Source organism: Phascolarctos cinereus, unplaced genomic scaffold (genome assembly GCF_003287225.1).
Source record: "Phascolarctos cinereus isolate Bilbo 61053 unplaced genomic scaffold, phaCin_HiC Scaffold_726;HRSCAF=1367, whole genome shotgun sequence".
NCBI lineage: Eukaryota > Metazoa > Chordata > Mammalia > Diprotodontia > Phascolarctidae > Phascolarctos > Phascolarctos cinereus.
The window spans coordinates 414186395-414206865 of NW_027556098.1; the positions used below are offsets into that span (position 1 = coordinate 414186395).

The window sequence follows — 20471 nt, forward strand, 5'->3', positions numbered from 1 at the left end:
TTTGTAGCCCTTCCTGAAGAAGAGGGCTAGAGTCTCTTTAAGGGGAGAGGTAGAGTGGGCTCAGGCAGGCTGCCAGGGTACCTGGAAGAAGCTGTGTCCTCTAAGTTCCTCAAGGAGAGAGAGCCTGTAGAGACTTAATGTTCCTATTTTACAGATGAAGAAACTGAGTCCCAGAGTGACAAATGTGTCACCCAAGGTCACATGGAGAGTCAGGAGACAGAGCTGGAGAGGGAGAAGCATGGTACCCCAGATATGGGGTCTTCTAGAGATCAAGGGACTGAGTCTCAATGCTTGTGGGGGTCTCCTCTCAGGGGAGGCAGTCTGGAGGAGGGAGTGGGGGGTGCTCCCCTTCCAAACAGTGGGTGTGGGAGCCAGAGCGTGGGAGCGGTAGGTCGACTCCGGGCCTTGCTTCCTGTTGGCACTGGTGGCGGGCCAGCCCCACCCCCTAGTGCTTGCCTGGCCCCCAGTCCACCCATCCTCCTGCCCGATGTTCTTATCAGGCTCCGTGGCTGGAGAGAAGACAGGCACAACTCTGAGCACCTTGGGTCTCCTCAGCCCAGCCACTCCATCTTCTTGGGGGGGGGGGCACATCTCCCAGCTCTCCTCTCCCCCATCCAAATCTTCGCCTCTGTAATCCCCTGGTATCTCTAACTATCCCCAAGTTTACCTCCAGCTCCCTCCTTCAGCTTTCTCCCACCTATCCCCCACCCCCACACCACTGTCATAGGATTATAGAACCTCAGAGGTCAGCCATTCAGTCCAGCCCACACCTGACCAATAATAAGTAACTAACCTCTGCGGTATGAATGAAATCTTACCAAGTACTCTACATCCATGATCTCATCTGAACCTGATCCCCTCTCCAGAATACCCAAGTGGTCAACCAGCTTGAAGATCTCCAGAGATGGGGAACTCATTACCTTCCCAGGCAGCCATTCTACTTTTTAGCAACTCTAATCATTAGGAATGTTTCCTGTTATGGAGCTGAAATCTACCTCTCTGTAACTCCTCTCCCCACTGCCCCGCTTCCCCTCGTGCCAGTGCTCTAGTTTTGCCCCTTGGAATCAAGTAGTACAGGGTTTATCCCTCTTATCTCTAACAGCCCTCTGAAACTTGAAGACAGTGATAATAATGGCCCTCATTCTTCTCTTCTCCCAGCTAAACGCCTCCAGTTTCTTTGGCTGATTCTCTCCTTAGTTCATTTCATTGTTCTGGTCACTCTCCTTTCTGATTCCTCAGTGTCTCCCAGAACGAAACCCAACCTTCCAGATGGGCTTTGACCTGGTCAGGGCATAGCAGGAGCATCCCCTCACTTATTCTGGACCCAGCTTCTGTGTTAGGATCATGGTGGCTTTGAAGGTGCCATGACACAGTGTTGATTGGTGTCAAGCTTGCAGTCCACCAAGACCCCCAGGTCCTTTTCACCCTGAATTGCAGTCCTGCCACACACCTTAACTACTCCCTTCTATACTTGTGAAGGTGACTTTTAAGCCTAAGTTCTTTACCCCCTATTAACTTTCACTAGATTACTTTTGGACTTCAGGTCTAACCTGTTGAGATCTTTTCAGACCCTGACCTTATCATCCAGTGTGTTGACTATCCCTTTCAGCATCACACTATCGACACATTTGATAAGCATGCCATTTAGGACTCCATCCAAGTCAGTGATGAAATAGAACAGGGCCAAGGACAGAACTCTGAGGCCTCCAGTACAGACCTCCCTCCAGCTTGACATTGATCCATTAATTTGGAGCTGGTCATCGAATCAATTCTAAGTTTATGTAAGTACACTGTTGTTTCCACATCTTACTAGCTAAGTCACAAAAATAACATGAGAGACTGTGTCAAATACTTTGCTGAAAGCCAGGTCCCCAGCTCTGTCCCCAATTTGATTCCCAGGTCTCTCTGACTCTACCTCCAGTTCCCTCCCTGAACTCTGATCCCAGTTCTGCTTCCAACACACTCCTCAAATCCAGTCTCTAATTCCTTTCCCAAACTCTGTACCCAATACCCTCTGTTCTCTATTCAGTTCTTTTCCTCCTACTTGCCCAGGTCTCTCCCTAATTCTTTTCTACAGTGCTGTGCCCTCCTATCTCTCCCCTACTTTCTCATCATCCCACCTCCTATTTGCCTCAACAACATTTATCCGTTCATCCTCTGACCTGTCTCTCCCTCTCTTTTTCCCTGCCCTAGACACTATGGAATGTACCTGAGGCTTGCAGGGACCTGTCCCAGCTTCACCTGCCCTGGACTACATCAGTCTGATCCCACCAATCCCCACCCTTCTGAGGCCCAGGCTTCCTCCCCAACCTTCAATTCTCAACCCTCAGGGGCCCATACATCTTGATATTCTAGCATAGCCCCACCTTACCCCCTGTCCGGGGCATCATGGTCCCTCAGTGACAGATCCAGATTATGCCCTGTCCTTGCCCCTCTTAGGGTACCAGGGCTTCGGGATTTCCCAACACCTAACTTTCAGGGAGACAGGTATCCCGAGTCCCTTTGAGGACCTAGGCACCAGATCTTCTAGAAGAATACCATACCCTTTCCCCGACCAGGGGAAGTCATTGAGGCAGCTGGTGAGAAGATAGCGAAGAGCTGGGAAGCCCAGTCTGGGCTCTCTCGAGGGAGGTTCCCTGTTCTCTAGCTTGTCATCCCAGCCCAGCGGTCCCGCCCCACCATTAGACCGTTAGATAAGGAGCTCAAACATTCCGAAACAAGTTACTCCCCTACAGCATCTCAAGAAACCAATGCAAGGGGGACCACTGTCCCGTAGCTCTTTCCACAACAGGGGTTAGGATTCCCTGCAGGACTACTGTACTTGCCCAGGTACCCAGGAGTCTTAATCTCCCGCCGGAACTTCCTCAGGAGCCCAGACGTTCTGCTCCAGGGCTTCCTCCTGAATCGTAGGCTGCCTGATCATTCTGCCTGCTCCGAGGCCCAAGCGTTCTGAGCCCAAGCCCGTGCCTCAGGGTCTGGGCCCCCACTTACCTGGCATTGACCAAACCACAGCATCTCGGCGTGCAGCACCATCAGCCCGATTCCCGCTCCAGCCACTGCCAGAGCCCAGCCTGCCAGGCTCTTCTCCTCCTCCAGCAGCCGCTTCCGCCGCCTCAGGGCTCCTAGTCCTGGTACCAGCTCCATGGGTCTGGGGGCCTTGGGGCCGGGGGCACCCCGCGCCCAGGGCCCTGCGCTGCCCCCACCCAGGGCGCAGAGCGTCGCCAGGGCTGGCTCGGGAGCTAGCTGGGAGCTAGGTAAGAAGCCAGCGGGGAGTCCTAGAGCCCGGGAGGGACCCAGAGAGCTGGAGGCGCAGCCAAAAAGCCTGGGAGGGAACTGGGTGGTGGTGGTGGGGGGGCGGGGACTCGGAGCACGAGGGCTCCAGAAAGAGCCGGAGAAAGTTTAGCGAGAGCGCCGAGAGTGCTCAGAAACAACTCAGAGAGAGCCTAGCAAGAGTCCAGAGAGAGACCAGAGACCACTCAGAGGCATCTCAGAGAGACCCCAAGGACTGCTCAGAGACAGTAAGAGAGAATCAAGAGACACTTCGGAGAGACAGCCTAGAAAAAGCACAGAATCAAGGAAGGCGCCAGACAGAGGGTGCTTGGTCGGAAAGCAACTGCAAATGAGCGCCGTCCGGTGATTGGGGCCAGTGCCGTATCTGTACTCTGTACCAGCCAGAGGCTGAGACCTACAGGGCAGGGAGGCAGGGAGGGAGGGGCCTGACCTAACTATAGCTGGTGGCTGCCAGAGAGGGAGGGGACAAGGTGGGGCTGAGGGTGACCTCCCCGCCTCCCTCTCTCCCCTGGCCAGGAAAGTGCCAGGGGGTGGTGGAGGCAGAGAGGAGGAGGCAGAAAGTCTCAGCCTCATTTCACATTGGGCCCCCACACACTCAGAGTCAACTTCAGAGCAGAACCATAGAACGTTAGAACTGGAAAAAACCCTTGGACCATAGTCTGTCAGATCAATTAGTCGATCAACAAGCATTTATTAAGTGCCTTCTGTGTGCCAGGAACTCTGCTGGGCACTGGGGATACGAAAGCAAAGATTGAAAATGTCTCAATTTAAAAGGACGGCTGGGAACCCCAGAACAAAAAGCATAGAATGTGTGGGCTAGAAAGGATCATGTCAGGCTTGGGAAGAATCTTCGAACACAGAACATCTCTCTAGACTATGGGATCTTTTAAGCTGAAAGGACCTTAAAACCGAATTTCCCAGGGAGGGGTAACCAAAGAACAGAGTGTCAGAGATGGAGGGACCCTTCTGTCCCAGAATGTCAGCTCCTCTTTTAAGCCCCTGTGGTGTTCCCAAGATGATGCTTCTTACTTTTCAGTCATCTTACACATTATTCTCCCCCATCCACATATGCACATTCTATAGTCCAGACATAATGACCTACTTACCGTTTCTCACACATGACTTTCCATTTCCTCTCTGTGCCTTTGCATTGCAGTTGTCCATGTCTGGAACACTCCCCCTCCTACAGTCCACCTCCTAGAACTCTTACTTCCTTCTAGGCTTGGCTTGACAAGCACCTTTTGCATGAAGCCTGTCCTTATCATCCAGCTACAGTGCCCTCCTTCTCCCTCTCTGTTTCTCTTCTTCCTTTAAAGAGTCTGTATATGTTTTCTGTATAAACATGTGTGCACGTTTTCTTCCTTGTTTGAGGGGAAGCTCCCTAAGGGCTTACAAGAAGTGTTTCATTTTCATCTTTTAATGCCCAATATCTAGCATAGTGCCTGACATACAGCAGGTCTTTAGTAAATGCAAGTTAGTTGATTGATTGGACTATAGGACATCATTTCTAGGAGCAAGGGGAACTTTAGAATTCAGAGTCTTAGAACTGGAAGGAATTTTAGACCTAGAGCTGGAACCAGCACAGGATGACTGGGGCTTTGACTCAGGGTGCAACAAGAGGGGAGGGGGAGTCAGGCTTTTTCCAAAAAGCAGTTAAACCAGTTGGTTTTGATCAGTGCAGGACTGATTAGAGAGGAAATGCTGGCACCCTGGGGGAAGGAAGTTTGACCAAAAGCCTGCCCCACCCTCCACCAAAAAGATTGTCCTTGAAGTCAGGAAGACTTGAATTCAAATCCTGCTTTGGATGTTTATTGACTATGTGACATTAGGCAATGTTACTTCTCTGTGCCTCAGTTTCCTTGTCTGTAAAACCAGGGGCTTGGACTGGATGGCCATTGAGGTCCCTTCCAGCTCTAAAATCCCTGTTCCTTTTTAAACTATCTAAGCTTTAATTCCTCTTCTTCTGGGTGAGTGGGATTAGAGAAAGTGATTTCTAAGGATCCCTTAAACTCTATTCAATAATAAAAGTAACAATAGCCAGCACTTATATAGCACTTTAGGGTTTCAAAGCACTTTACACATGCTATCTCATTTGATCCTCACAACAACCCTTTGAGTGAGGTTATTATTAGCCCCATTTTACATATGAGGAAACTGAGGCAAAAGGTTGAATGATTTGGCCAGGGCCAGTTAGCCAGTAAGTGTCTAAGGTTGGATTTGAAGTCAGAAGAATTTCCTTGGCTTCAAATCCAGTGATCAATTTCTATGATTCCATAACAATAATATGCTTGTGTAGGTACCATCATTATCCTCATTTTACAAATGAGGAAACGGAGACTCAGAGAAGTAACCACCTTGTTGTTATTTGAATTTATTCTGAATATGCTTACATATGTATTTGTAATCTTCCTTGATAGAATATAAGCTCCTAAGTGCATGGATGCTTCCATTCTTTATATTTGTATTCTCCACTTAGTACAGTGCCTGGAACATAGTAGGTACTTAATAATACTTGCTTGTTGATTGACTTACTAACTTATTTGAGTTTCCAAAGCAAATTAGAGACAGAACTGTGACTAGAACCCAGGACTTCTGAGTAGCTGTTTAGGGCCCTTTCCATCACGCTGCACACCCAGCAACACACAAACATAACACATAGCAGCCTACACAGAATGCAATACACCAGCCCCATACAGCCAGGCACAAGGAACATGATACACATAGAGAGACACACCCAGCAACACACAAACACAACACCCAGAATGACACAACACACACACACATAAATGCCCTCTCCCTGCCCATCTCCCATCCGCTGGGGAGAGATGCCCACTCACTGGGCAGGATCTCAGGAGCCACACAGACATGTCCAGTCTCCCACATGCACACATATACACATACTCACAAGTACAGGCACAGAAACTCCCGCTCAAAGCCTCACCTACTCAGAAACACAGCAAAGATACTTAAATGCACATAAATCTCTGTTTCTGCCTCTGTTTCTCTTCCTCTGACACCTCATAAGCTCTCTATGGAGAAAGCCATAGTCCAGGCACACACAGAAATTGGGGGAGAGAGCAGCCACAGAGAGACACAGACAAAACTGCAGAGAAATGAATCCAGAGACCAGATAGAGAGACAATGAGAAACACTGATTGAGGAACAGTTAAAGAGTTGGGGGGGGGGGGGGAACATATGCAAAGAGAGAAAGACCAGGAAGAGTCCAAGAGAAAAAGGAAGAGCAGAAGCTGAAGTAATATCTTGTTCCTCCTAGTTCTGACATTCTATATTCTGAGGTTCCTTCCAGGTCTGACATTCTATGTTCCATGATCCTTTCCAGCTTGGACATTCTTTTCTAAGCCTCCCTCCCATCCCACCCCAGGTCCTTTTAGTAGGTGGATTTGAATTCCACCTCAGATATTAACTGAGTGACCATGAGCAAGTGACTTCACTTAACTTCTCTGGACCTCAGTTTCCTCATTTGCAAAATGAAGGGGATTAAACATCATGACCTCTGATGTCCCATCTAGTTTTAAATCTATGGTACCTTAAACATATGACCCAAACAGACACGGAAAGATAGAGATACTAGAGACGGGGAACAGGCATGTACTTTAGGACATAAACATGTAGAGATAGTGAGGCCAAAGAGATAAGAGACACAGTTAAAGACTAAAGAGAGAGATACAGAGACAAATGGATAGAAACAGTGTGAGGCACAGAGGAGAGACAGAGGCAGTGATAGCGCCCCCTGGGGGCTCTGGAGTGACTGCCCCCCCTTGCCTCCAGGGGCAGGACTTGAGAGGGGGGTGTGTGTGCAGTGACTCAGTCAGCCTCTTCCCGTGACTCAGACAGGGCCTCGCCCCTTGAGAGGGGGGAGAAGGAGGGAACTCTCGCTGCATTGGGGGTACGGGAGTGGGGGTGGGGTGGGCTGAGTCACAGACCACCGCTCAGGGGCTCGGATGCTCGGGTCCTGGCGGGAGTACGGATGCAGAGAATGAGAACACCTGGGTCCTTTTGGAATGAGGCGAGGCGGGGGGAGGACAGGATGGGGACATCATCGTCACCGCGAGTGTTAAGAGCTAGGATCATTGAGTCTCCGATGATGGTTGGTGGGGAGAGAGGGCGACAAGGACGCCCAGGTCCCCAAGGAAGCGCCGGGTCTGGAGGACCCGGACGCTTCGGAGCCTCGGAGGCTTGGACCGGGATTTCCCGTTGGCCAGGGTCCAGCCTTTCCAGAGCAGAAGCGGCCGTATCTCCGGGGCTGGCGGCGACCCAGGGCTGGGACAAAGGAACGTTTGACAGGAGGGGGGTGCAGAAAGATCACGCGGCGCCCGGGGCTCCGGGAGAGGGCGGGCCGAGGCCCCGGGACATCCGGAAAGTGGAGGGGCGAGGGGAGCGTGTCCTGCCCTGCCTCCCCCCTCGGTGTAACCTCTTCTTATGCTGGAGCTCCGCGAATCCTGGTCCTGGAGTCGCCACCTGGTGCCAGTGTAAGGGAGTGCAGACCGAGCCGGACGGAGAAGGAGGGACATCCCTGTCTCCATCTCTTTGCTTTTGCGTGTCCGTTTTGATTTTTCTGCCTCTGTGGTTCTCCTTTCCTTTAGTGTCTCTGTCTGTTTCTACGTCTCTCTGTAGGTCTCTGTCTCTTTGCGGCTCTATCTCTTTCTGTTGGTGTCGGAATCTCTGTCCAGATCTATCAAGTTGTGTCTTTCTCTGGGTCTCCATATCCCTACCTCTCTTTGGATCTTTCTATTAGTTGTTGGGTGGTGGTAATGGTGAGAGGGGGAGTTATACACTTCGACTACTACAGTCTCTACTTCTGCCTTTCTTTGTCCCTTGCCAGCCGCCGGGGGTGAGAGGTGAGGGGTGTGTGTGTGTGTGTGTGTGTGTGTGTGTGTGTGTGTGTGTCTGTCTGTCTGTCTGTCTATCTGTCTGTGTGTACACGAGGGAAGACCTCCCTAAGCCATGCCCTGCTTTAGACCCGCCAGCACCCTGTCACTGTCCCTGGTGCTGAGACTATAGGAGGCAGAAGAACTCTGTCCCCGGTCCTGATGTAGAACCCGACTGGGTGATGTTGAGTGAGTGGAAGGGTGGAGTGGTAGTCATAGACTACAGTTTGATATTATCCTTGGGTACCTGATTGGGCAGGGTCTTAGAAATCAGGACCCCTGAGGCGATCAGGAATACCTGGATTGCCTAGAAACTTTGGCTGGAGAGCCATGAGCCTTGAGTTCTAAATTAGGCTCTGCTCCTCAGTCCATGTGTGACCTAAGGCAAATCTCTTCTCTCTCTTGGCTTAAAATTTTCCATCTGCGAAATGAGAGGATAAACTAGATTATCTCTAAGGGCCCTACCACATTTGACTTTCTCTGTTCGAAGGTATCTCTCAGCTCTTTTCTGAAGTCCCTCCTTGTTCTGATAGTCCATGCTCTTCAGGCCCCTCCCAGCTCTGACATTCTACATTCTTTGACTCAAGTTGTAGGCTCTGGGCTTGTTTTGGCACTCTTCCACTTATCCTTGACCTTGACACATGCCTCCCACTTCTTCAGCCCCAGGGCCCCCTTGTCTGACCCTCCCTGGCCAGCCAATTGCCTTGTGTCACATGCCCCATGGGAAGTGCTGCACTCAATCACAATGATTGATACTCCCAGATCTAAGGTGGGGGCAGACTTGGCATGCTGCCCTGTCACATAGGGTCAATAAGAAGGACATCACTTTACTCAATCAGGGAAAATCAGAGCTGCAAGGAACCTCATTTTACAGACGGAGAAAGCAAGGTGCACCAGCCCTATTTCTAGTCAGGGGCAGATAAAAAGACACGAGGGATCAAAACAAAGAAAGAACAGAGACCTCCATACCCCACCCCAGTATCCCTCAGGGGTCTCAGGAGAGAGTGTGCCCAGGGGTCCAGGCATGTTTCTGTCCCAATTTTGTATTTCAAATCCTGATTCCTCATTACTTTCAGGGATAATTTCTGAAACATATTTGATCAAAACATGCCCTGTTCTTTATCTGAATAACCTTGGTCACATTCTGTTCCCTCTCTAAACCTCAGTTTCCTCAAATGTAACTTGAAGTGGCCTCTGAAGTTCCTTCCAGCTTTACATCTTAAGAATCTAGTGTTTTTTTTGTCTAAGTGAAGGTTCTGTAAATTGAATCTTAATTTGTCATTGCTTTACCAGATAAGCTATGAGATGTGTTCTTGATTGGCCTATATTTGGTGGATTTTTTAGTGCTCAAGAGTCCAGGGGTGGGGACAGGGATTGAACCTGGGATTTTACTGGTCTAGGGAACTCCCAGGTGAGGAAATATCCTCTACCAAGGCAGATGGGCACCTTCTCTTCAATTTACAGTCTTGGAGAATTGAGAGATACCACTAGAAGGAATATTGAGGAGATGGATCAGGCCCTCAGGGAGCCTGGGAGAACATAGCAAGGATTTGCAGAAAGCCTACAGAAGGGAAGACTTTGGGGTGGAGGGCTGGTGATAGAGAGCCCATTTCAAATACCTGAAGGGCTGTCAGGCAGAAGAGGACTAGATGCTCCTGTTTGTCCCCAGAGGCCAGAAATAGGAGCGGAGGGGATGTAGTGGGGTCTGGAGGTGGGGAAGAGAGGATGGGGTGGGGAAATTGCAGAGATGATGACTTCAGGTTGATGTAAAGAAACACTTTTTAATAATTGGCACTGTCCAAAGTGAACCAGATTGCCTAGAGAGAGAATGAGTTCCCCTTCACAGGATATTCACCTGGAGGTGGCAGGAGTGCTTTCGAGGGATTAGCAAAGGGAAGGGTTGAGCTGGGCTGCCTCTGCAGTTTCTTCCAAACTGGTGACTCTCCAGGTATCTCCACTCCTAACCAGGGCTGCCCTGATCCTCCCTCCCCACCCTGCCCAGCAACACACATAAGTACCAGATCCCTTGCCTGAGTGTTTAAGGCTCTCTAAACAGACTGAAAGGCCAAGCTTGGAGGGAAGCCAGGACTTTGTTCAGACCCCTAAGAGTAAGGGGATGATCAGAAGCAGGGGCAGGGCTAGGTGTGAAGGGGCATGAGAGGAAACAGTCTTGGAGACATTGGAGATGCCGTTACAGAGATTCCCCTTACAGCAGGTCCCTTTCAGGTAGTTGTCTGACCAGTGGGTGGCAGCCCCAATGAAAGTGCATGTGGGCTCTTGGCATGTCCTCATGTAGACAGATTTGGTGAAATTTTCTGGGGAGGGAGGAAGGCAGAGATTAGCAGGAAGAATGAGGCTCCTTCCAGGACCAGGGCTCTCTCCCATTCCTACTCACCAATGGCCAAGAAGCCTTGACCCTGGAAGCAAACACTCTGACCCCCATGACACTTGATCTTGTGGGCATTCTGGAGTTCACAGCCCTCAGCAGTGGTACTGACACAGGCCCAGCACTCAGTGCCGCTGAGTTCAGGGGGATCTGGGGCTGGAGAGGAACAGGGGACATTGCCAGGTCAGGGTGGACCCCTGCCTGTGTGTTGGTCCCTGGGTCCTGAAACTGGTGGCTATGCCCACAGGTATCCCCAACTCTGTCTATCAAATATCCTAGGAATAAGTGCCTACTGCAGGCACCTAGAACTACATATTTAGGCCTTGGTTTTCCCATCCTTAAAATGAAGGAGTTGAATTAGATCATCTCTAAGGACCCTCCCAGCTCCATCATTCCCTGTTCTAAGGCCCCTCCCAGCCCTGACATTCCCTGTTCTACGGTCCCTTCCAGCCCTGAAATTCTCTGTTCTAAGGCTCCTTCCAGCTCTGATCTTCCCTGTTCTAAGGCCCCTCCCAGCCTTGACATTCCCTGTTCTAAGGCCCCTCCCAGCCCTGACATTCCCTGTTCTACGGTTCCTCCCAGCCCTGACATCCTGTGGTCTCCCTTCTAAGGGGCCCTCCAGCTCAGTTTGTCAGTATCTGTGTGGATGAACAGTAGGTGTTCAGAGCTCACTCTCTGGGGTGTCTGGAGCCCCTCAGGCTGTTCTGCACTCCCCCCCCGCCCCCCGCTTCACTTCACCTGTGCTGAGGTTGGGGATGCTGTCATGGCTTTCGATCTGGCGGTTGCAGAGATTCTCCTGGCATCGTCGTACCATGGTGTAGTCAGGGGGCAGTGAGTCTCCTCCTGAGGTCATCTCCCCAGAGCCTGGCCCATAAGAGCAGCCCTTTTTCACCAGGGTCAGTGAGTTTCTGTAACCTAGACATGAGGAGGAGGGGAAGGGGAAAGGATATAATTTGGTCTTGGCTTCTCCACCTCATCCTCAAATTTGATCTGCAATCCTACAGTCCTGGCATGATCCCCACAAGCTGTCTCAGTGCCCCACCATCCTGACCCATTTTTTTCTCAGACCTTAACTGACTCCATTTTTATTGCACATCCAGTTCACTTCTCTCTCTCAACTTATGTGACCATTAGTACATCACTCCTTCTCTTTAATATCTACAATCTGGCCCTTAGTTTCCCTATCTTGCCCTTCCCAGAGGACTGGACTAGACAATTTTTAAAATGCCTCCTAGACCTAGCCTTCTCTGTTCTAAGACCTTAAGGGTTTTTCCTTTTCGGAATTCAATAGGCATCAATATTAAGTCTTTTACTTGAATTTTTAAAAAAAGCCAACCCCACAAGTTCAGGGTGAAGCTCGTCTGAAAATGATCTGGGGGTCTTGGAAATCCACAAGTCCTGTGTGTGCCAAGGTATGACTTGGCAGCCTAAGGCTCATGGGATCCTCAGTAGGGGCACAGTGTCCAGCACCAGGGTGCTGGTGGTGGTCCCCTGTGTTTTTCTGTGGTCTGACCACATCTGGAGGAACATCTCCCATTCCGTGTGCCACGTCTTAGCAGAGGCATCGACAAATAGGAGCATGCCCAGGGGTAGGTCACCAGGCTGGAAACTGAGAGAAGGGATGAAAGATCTTTAGCCCAGAGGAGACATGGGAAGGCTTGTCATGTGGAAGACAAGACAAACTGACAGGGCAGAATGAAGAGCTAGCTATGGGGGCTATGGGTAGCAGAGCTCCTGTAGGAAGACCTTGGCTCATCTGAAGAATGTCTTGACAAGTACTTGGGATGGGCTGCTTCATAAGGTGGCAGATCGGTGGTGTAGTGGACAGAACACCAGGCTTGGAGTCAGGAAGACCTGAGTTCAAATCCAGCCTCAGACACTGGCTGTGTGACTGGACAAGTCACTTCACCCTGTTTGCCTCAGTTTCCTCATCTGTCAAATGAGCTGGAGAAGGAAATGGCAAATCGCTCCAGTGTTTCTGCCAAGAAAACTGCAAAGGGGGTCACAGGAGAGTTGGACACGATTGAAATGACTGAAAAACAGAAAGATTCATAAGGAAATGAGCTCGCTATCACTGGAGGTATTTGAGCCAAGGGCACAGAACCTCTTGTCGGGGATGTTGAAGAAAGGATTAGTGTTTAGGAACAAGCTAGACTGGATGCCTTCTGAGGTCTTTTCAACTCTGGATAACCAGAATACAAGATCTGTGCTTCGATGTTATATGGTGGGATTCTGTCATGCTCTCCCTTGCCTCTTCTCCAGCCCCCCCACCCCAGTCCCTCACCCCTTCCCTGTGCCCCTATCCCTACCTGTATTCATGGAAGTCACCGCCTCCAGGCAGGCCTCTTGGCCTGGGCCACAGGCCACAATGGGCATCGGGAGGCCAGAGAGATCAAAAGGACCAGTGAAGGAACGCTCAAAACTGTAGCACTCAAGAGCCCATGTGACTGTGGAAACAAAGGATAGGCAAGAGAGTGTGGGAGGTGAAGGAGATGGCATCGCCCTGCTGAGCCCCCGGTCGACATGGGGGGCATTGCCATTCTGGCTGCGGGATTCCCTGCCAGGTTATGTCCCATCCCTGATCTTATCTCCTTGCCTAATTCTGAGAAGGAACTGGCCACGCCAGCTCACCCAGTCTTTTCTCTCCTTCCCTTTTCTTAAGCTTTCCTTCCCTCTCTTCATTTAGACTGATGGCAAATGCCTTTCTTCCTTCAGGAAGCCCTCTGGGATTTCAAACAAGAGAGATGATGAGTCACTTTCCTATTCCCCTACCTCATCCACATCTTTGTCACACTCATCCCTAGTCTTTGGTTGCATCTCATGCCTGCTTTTTAGGGGGCAACAGAGAGAAGGGATAAATGAAGAGCAGTATAGCGCAGTGCAGATATACAGTGTATATATATATACACACATGCACACACTTTCATTTATATATATATATATATATATATATACATATATATGGTGAGAGAGAGAGAGAGAGAGAGAGAGAGAGAGAGAGAGAGAGAGAGAGAGAGAAAGAGAGAAGGATAGTACAGCATAGCACAGTGAAAAGAGCCCTGGCTCTGGGTCAGAGGCCTTGAGTTCCAATTCTGTCTTCGAAATTTTCTGTTTGGCCTAAATAAAGTCCCTGTGCCTCAGTTTCCTTGCCTGTAAAATGAAGGAGCTGGGCTATATGGCCTTGGAGTTCCCTTCCAGCTCTGAATGTTTGATCCTATGAACTGGTTCAAGTAGCTTCAGAGTCTGAGGTGAGGCCCAGGGGCTGGGACACAATGGTATGTGCTCATCCCCCTTCTCCCAGTAGAGATGCAGACACAGAATCCGAGATGATTCAGAAGACGGAGACAAACACGAAAGCAGAGGTATAAACAGTGAAAGAGTCCGAGGCTCAGACATCCTGAACACTGAGCCACAGAGGGAGCACAGAGACAGAGACATCAGAGAGGTGGGGACAAAGATTTGGAGTAATTGCAGAGATATCAGGGAGGCTCACAGGTCAAGAGGTAGGAGACACAGACTCAGAGATGAGGAGCCATGGAGCCCAGGAAGGGCTCATCTCAGGCACAGGGAGCTGCTCCCTCCCTCCCCTTTCATCCCATCTTTCCCTCCCAGCCAGGCACAAACAGGCTGGCAGGGGGACTGAGGATCTCGAAGGGCACAGGGACAGAGCCCTCCCCTCCTGCCCCACTGACTTCTTGGCTGTGCATTTCTCCATCACCATGTCAACCAGAGAAGAAACTCAGGAGCCCTCCCTCCCTGCCTGGTCCCCTCAAAAAGCCTGGCCCCATCGTGACTGGAGGAGAAGAGGAGGAGGGATGAGGTTGAAGAGAGAATGGAGAAGAGGAAAACGGAACTCCCTCTTGCTCCCCTGCCCCTGCCTCTCCAGGACCCTAAAGTGCTGACCTCTGCCCACTCCTCCCTCCACCTCTACCCCAAGCAGTTCAATACCCGACAGGGTCCCGAAGAAGCTGAGTAGAGACCAGAGAAGGATCATGTTGATGGAGAGGCCGGCAGTGGGCTGTCCCGAGTGCCACTTCAGGTGTGTGAGCAGGTTCTTCTCCTGCTTCCTGCCTCCTTTATCCTCCGCCCTTCCCCTCCCCTCCCCCTTCACTCCCAGGGCTGGGCTTCTCCAGGGGTGCTCCGAGGGCGAGGTTTGTTTGGTACCTTGGGACCTTGGCCTCTGAGCAAGCCTGAATAGCCACAATGGGCAGAAAATGGTAGCTTGCATCCCTGAGGGGATCAAGGACTGGGGAGCAGCCCTACCTTTATGGGTCTCCCCTACCCATCCCAGGTATAAGATGATAATAAGTGACCCCCTCTGAATCTGCCCCCAAGTAGGGGCAAGGGGGGTCCCTATTGCCTAACTAGTCTCTTCTCTGCTTTCCAAAACTTGCGGCCCCCTCCCCAAGGCCTCCTCCCATTCTTAGTCTCTGACTCTCCCTCCCTCCATCCCTGTCTCTGTCTCCTTTTCTGTTTCCCTTCCTGACATCTCCCTTTTCTTTTTCTCCCTTTTTTCTCTCTGTCTCCTCCTCCACTGTGTCTGGAGAGAAGAAAGCCCCGTTCAACCATGTTCCTAGGTAATCCTCATGGATACACCTGAGGTCATACATATGACATTTCACTGGGCACCTCCCTCCTTGTCCCATCAGCACAGCCTCCCAGATAGCAGCTACATCATGGTCTTTGGTACCCTCCTGAGGTTCTACCTCCTCCAAGAAGGCCTCCATCATCATTAGCTGATCCAAGGCACTCTTCTCTGTGTGCCCCATCTCCTGGAGGAATGTGGCTCAGGGCTGGCTGCCCTGAAGTCAGTGCAGGTGAGGATTTCAGGACCCACATACCTGGATCCCTGGCTCAGGACATTGGCTGCTGGGGAACCCAGGCACAATTGTGTGAGGGCATTTATGTCGCCCACCTCACTGTCTGCCGCTAGGTACCTCCCGTTCCTGTCTGGGATCCTTGGGTGGGGTCATGATGGAGGAGAGAGGCCTCCCAATTCACAAGGGCTCCTGTCACTATCTGGGACCTCCCTGCTTTTGGAGGGGTTGGAGCTGAGGCCAGAGTCACCATGTAGCGGGATGGCTGTTCTCAGGGGCTCTACCAGGACCAAGTAGGGGACTCTAAGGGAGATCTAAGGAGGCAGCAGCAGGCTGGGGAATGAGATGCTGTGAACCTGCATTCTCACACCCATATGGCCATTCCTGACCTCTCTCCAAGCCCCAGTCCCATGTGTCTACCAACTTGTGGGGTGCCTAAAATCAACATGTCCCAAACAGAGCTCACCACTCAGTCTCCAAACCTGGCTCTCTTCCCAGAATTCCTGTTTCTCTTGATGGTACCACCTTCCTCCCAGACATTTGGGCTCCAGATCTCAGGGCCATCTTCTGTTCTTCCTTCTCCCTCCCATAGTAAATCAGTATGTTCACCCTCTCACCCCTCTCCCATTCATTCCCTTCTCTCCACTCCTGGGGCCACAGCCCGAGCTCAAGCCTTCGTCACTCCTTGACTAGACTCATAACCATAGGCCCCTAACTTGCATCCACGCTCCTTTCTTAGAGCCTCTGAAGGCACAGGTTTGACCCTGTTGGGCCTTTAGACAACAGCCCTCAACAGCTCCCAGTGGTCTCTAGGGTAAAACAGCAGCTCCTCAGTCTGGACTGTAACGCTTTTCACAATTGGACCGCCATCTGCCTTTCCAGTGGTATGTTTTATGGCTCACTTCAGGTACTCCATGTTCCACCCAGACAGGATGATCGGCATTCTCTGATCTGGTCTTGCTTTCTCCCACCTCCGTGCATTTGGGAAGGCTGACTCATCTGCTGGGAACACCCGCTCTCATCATCACTGGACATTGAGAGCTTCTCTTCCTTCGAGGCTCAGCTCAAAATGCGACTTTGTGCCAGAGACTTTCCCTCCTCACCCAGATGAAAGAAGGGATCTCTCTGCCCTCACATTTTCCAAGCTCCTTTGCCTAGTGGCAGCTGGGTGGCATCATGGATGCAAGAGAGTTCAGGTGTTGTCTTAGATGACATCATTTGTCACAAATCAAATCACTTCACTCCTGTTGCCTCAGCTTCCCCATCTTTAAAATGGGGATGATGACAGCACCTACCTCACAGGGCTGTTGTAAGGGTCAAATGAGATAACGTATGTAAAGTGTTATCTAAGCGCCAGCTCTTATTTTCGTCCGGATCTCTTTTTTTTTTCACCCATCATACTATTCATCGTATACTTATCTATCGATATGTCTGTTCCTCCCAGGAGAACATAAGCTCCTTGAAGGCAGTGATTATGGGCATTTTAAAGCTCCTTGTGTAACCCAACTCCCAAAGCCCCTTGGCATGTGGACATCCTGGTCCTCCAAGCACACACTATCTCCACCTCAGTGCTGGGAGCTCTGGTCTCTGGTGCATGTGTGCACCTACTTGTCTCTGTCTTTCCCAGTTAGAATGGAAGCTCCTTGAGGGAAGGGACTAGTTGTTGTTTTTTTTTTCTGCTTGTGCTTATATTCTCAGTACTTAGCACAGTGCCCAGCACAAAGTAAGGGCCTAATAAAGGTTTGTTTACTTCTGAATGAAGTGTAAGCAGGGAAGCTTCTAGGGACTGGGCAGGGCTGGAGAACTGGTGGAGTAGCCTTTGGGCTTTAGGACATTTAGAAATTAACCAAATGCTATTTAAATATTAGCCAATGTTTATGATAATCCATAGATCCAGTGACAATGTACACACCTAGCACACACTGTGTAAGCCAAGACCCAAGCAGCTCTGATCTTGTGGGCTGCCCAGCAGACCAGCCACTGGGCAGAAGAGAAATGAGTAGTCCAGGTCCTCTTTTTCGACAGCTGACTTTCATCATGACACTCTCCTGCTCCCTGAATGCTGGCGGAGTGCCTCCCTCTGGGGCTGGTCTCCAGTTTGTCTTGTGCCTGTCCTTAGGTGGTGGCATGTGGTCCCCCTATTAGACTGGGAGCTCCTCGAGGGCGGGGATTGGTTTTTGTCTCTTTTTGTATTCCTAGCACGTAGCACAGTACATGGCACATAGTAGGTGCTTAATAAATGTCTGTTGACTTGACTGGAGCTGCTTCTTCTCTTCTGACCCAAAGATCATAGATAGGGCCATAAACACAGAGCTGAAGGGACCTTAGAGTCATCAAGCCCAGCCCCCTCATTTGACAGAGGGGGGAAACCAAGTCCCAGGGAAATCAGTGACCTGCCAAAGATCATACGGATTGGAGGACCAGCCTCAACGGGGAGTTGTGGCTTCTCTTGGACTCAGGACAGGCTGCCCAGCACAGCTGCAGCCAGAGGTGGCTGAGGCTTCTGAGGAGGACCAGATGGTGCCTGGAGGCAGGGCAGCCTCTTTTCTTTCTCACTTCCCTTAGGGCCCCAAGGAGGGAAAGGCCTGGGTCCAGACCTCCATTCTTCCTGGCCCTGGCCTGGCCAGACACTCTAACCCTTGGCAGAAGCCAAGCAGTGCCTTCCTCGCTCCTTTTTTTTCCCAGGTATTACTAATGCCCAGTCTGAGACCCCCCAAATCTGGGTCACGTCAGAGTCTGGGCACAAAGAGATATCAGCCTTAGGGCAAGGGAAGCAGCTCACAAGGAGTTCCCTGCCCCTTTGTGAGAGGCTTGCACGTTTACTCATTCAATCATTTGACAAATGTTTTGTCGTTTCCCCCCTTCATCCTCCCCCTCCCTGAAGAATCTTCAGGGCCCTCTTTAGCTGGGGTCTAATTTTCTAACATCCAGTTTGTGAATCTGTGCTCCTCAGGCCACAGATCTCAAAGCACCTATGCAGAGCTGCCTGGGATTGCTCAAAGGTTTACAGGATTTGGAGATGAAAGGGACCTCAGAATGATTTAGTACAAGACAGTAATTTTACAAGGAATTAAACTGAGACCTAGAGAAGGCTTATCCAAGGTCACACCACCAGTCAGTAAGAGATCTGGGATTAGAATCCAGGCCCTCTGACTTGAAACCCACATTATTTCTAATATGTCACTCTGGGACTTAGTCAAGGCCACCCAACAAGGGCCTTATCAGGTACTATCTGACAATAACTAACTCTGTCTCTGTAAAGAAGGTGAAAGCGAGTCCCAGAGAGGGAAAGGCCCCAGCTAATGGCCACAGCACAGAGTTGACTCACATCCACAGTTCCCCAATCTCAGCCAAGGGGTCTTCTTGGACTGGGTCTACCTCTTAATTCCAAAATCTTAAAATTATCTAAAAATCATTAAAATAACAAGGGTTCTATATGCAGGGAGTGAGGAGAAGCTACTCGATAGACAAATTAAAAAGAATTTGTCCTTGACTCATCAGTCAACCATATTTGTGCCCCTCTAATTGGAAGGGCTGGCAGAAGACCCAGCCCCACCCTCTAGAACAGGGGTGGGGAACCTTCAGCCTTGAGGCCACGTATGGCCCTTTAGGTCCTCAGGTGCAGCCTTTTGACTGAGTTCAAGTTTTAGAGAAGAAAACCTTTTATTAAGGGGATTTGTTCTGTGAAGTTTGGATTAGTGGAAGTTTATTAGCAAACGGTCCACCTTCTGCAAGAGGGCTTTCCTCATCCCCCTCCCCCCCTCCAGTTGCTACGGCCTAGAGCTAAATCTTGCCGGAAGCCAGGTAATATGAGAGGGAGAGGTGAAGTGGGACAGAAGCATTCCAGGCATGGGAACTGTCACTACAACGGCTGGAGATATAGTGTTGTGTATGACAAAAATAAAGAGACTGGTGCAGTGGAGCTGAGTGAGAAGATGGTGGTCAGTGTCCAAAAACAAGAGAGAGAGGAAGACCCCAGCTTATATAGGGCTTTAGGTGCTGAACACGTGACTTTATACGTAATTTGGGAGGTAAATGGGAGTGAGGCATTGAAAAAGTTCAAGAGACATCGTTTCTGGGTAATTTAATTATTTTAGTAACAACCCCGGCATGTTTATTAATAAAAGATCAGTGACATTCTTGAATGCCAAAGATCCCTCATCCAGTGGCCTCACAGTTTACATGCCCTTGAAAGATCAGGTGTTCCTGAGGGTGGCAATCAGCTCCGATTGGTTAACAATCAATGACGGGGTGGGCTATATTCCAATGAGGGTCTAGGAGTACGTGGCTTGGATCACCCAAGTCTTGGTCAAAGAGACGCATCAGTTTCCATATCTCTGGTCTCACAAAAGGGAGGATCCACATTTTCCCAGACCTGTCTGAGCAAACACAATGAGCAGGAATCTTCCCATTAACCCAAACTTAGAATATATTTTACTTTCTGATTAGATCTTGGCCTGGGTAGATCTTTGAGAAAGATTTCTCACACTGGATGATTTCTGGATGAGGAAGTAGAAAAGAAAAACTTTGGTTCTGATTCAATAATTAGTTATTAATACAAAAGAAAAATAATCATTTATCACAGGAGTCATTGATGTTTTTGCATGTGTGTGTGTGTGTGTGTGTGTGTGCATGCACATGCACCAGCATGTGCAGGTGGGTGGTGGTGACAAAGTCAGGAATACCTGGCCCTAAGTAGGTGTTCGTGTAATAAGAAGAGAAGACCACCAATGCTGTCCTTGATTGGAGTATCACTACTGTTTCTTAGCTGGATATCCTTTCTATGCTATGGTTGAATAAACTTCCTTTGTTGAAGGTTATAGAGTCTAAGAGTGTCTCATTTCATTCCAATCTTGAGTCTGGACCTGATCTTAGCCAGGCCTGGCCCAGAATGCTGGGGGACCTTGGGCAAGTCACCCACTCTCCAGTTTCAACTGAAAAGATTCCTGGTTCCAATTCTGGGCAATGGAGGGGAACAGAAGGAGGGGGGAGGGACAACAGCTATTACTAGAGGGTAGGTGGTGAAGGACTTCCTCCCTGTGGGGCAGTGTGTTTGTGCCTGTGGGAGGGGGAGAGTCTCCATTCTCT

The 20471-nt window shown here is 50.2% G+C and overlaps 2 protein-coding genes across 2 annotated transcripts in view; both read right to left on the reverse strand.

The window, feature by feature from the left end:
- KCNN4 (potassium calcium-activated channel subfamily N member 4) overlaps positions 1-3886 on the reverse strand; it is a 12463-nt gene extending 8577 nt beyond the window's left edge. The window contains exon 1 of the mRNA XM_021003764.2: positions 2992-3886. Within this exon, the coding sequence (XP_020859423.1) occupies positions 2992-3144 (153 nt within the window). The 5' untranslated portion in view covers positions 3145-3886. The remainder of the gene's footprint in view (positions 1-2991) is intronic.
- Positions 3887-10195: 6309 nt separating this feature from the next.
- LYPD5 (LY6/PLAUR domain containing 5) lies at positions 10196-13120 on the reverse strand. The gene is made up of 4 exons (XM_021003901.2): positions 12876-13120; positions 11305-11481; positions 10576-10722; positions 10196-10495 (listed from the first exon to the last, which is right to left on the reverse strand). Exons 1-4 carry the CDS (start codon positions 13063-13065, stop codon positions 10275-10277), a joined length of 735 nt encoding a protein of 244 aa, XP_020859560.1. The 5' UTR covers positions 13066-13120; the 3' UTR covers positions 10196-10274.
- Between the last annotated feature and the right edge of the window lie 7351 nt (positions 13121-20471).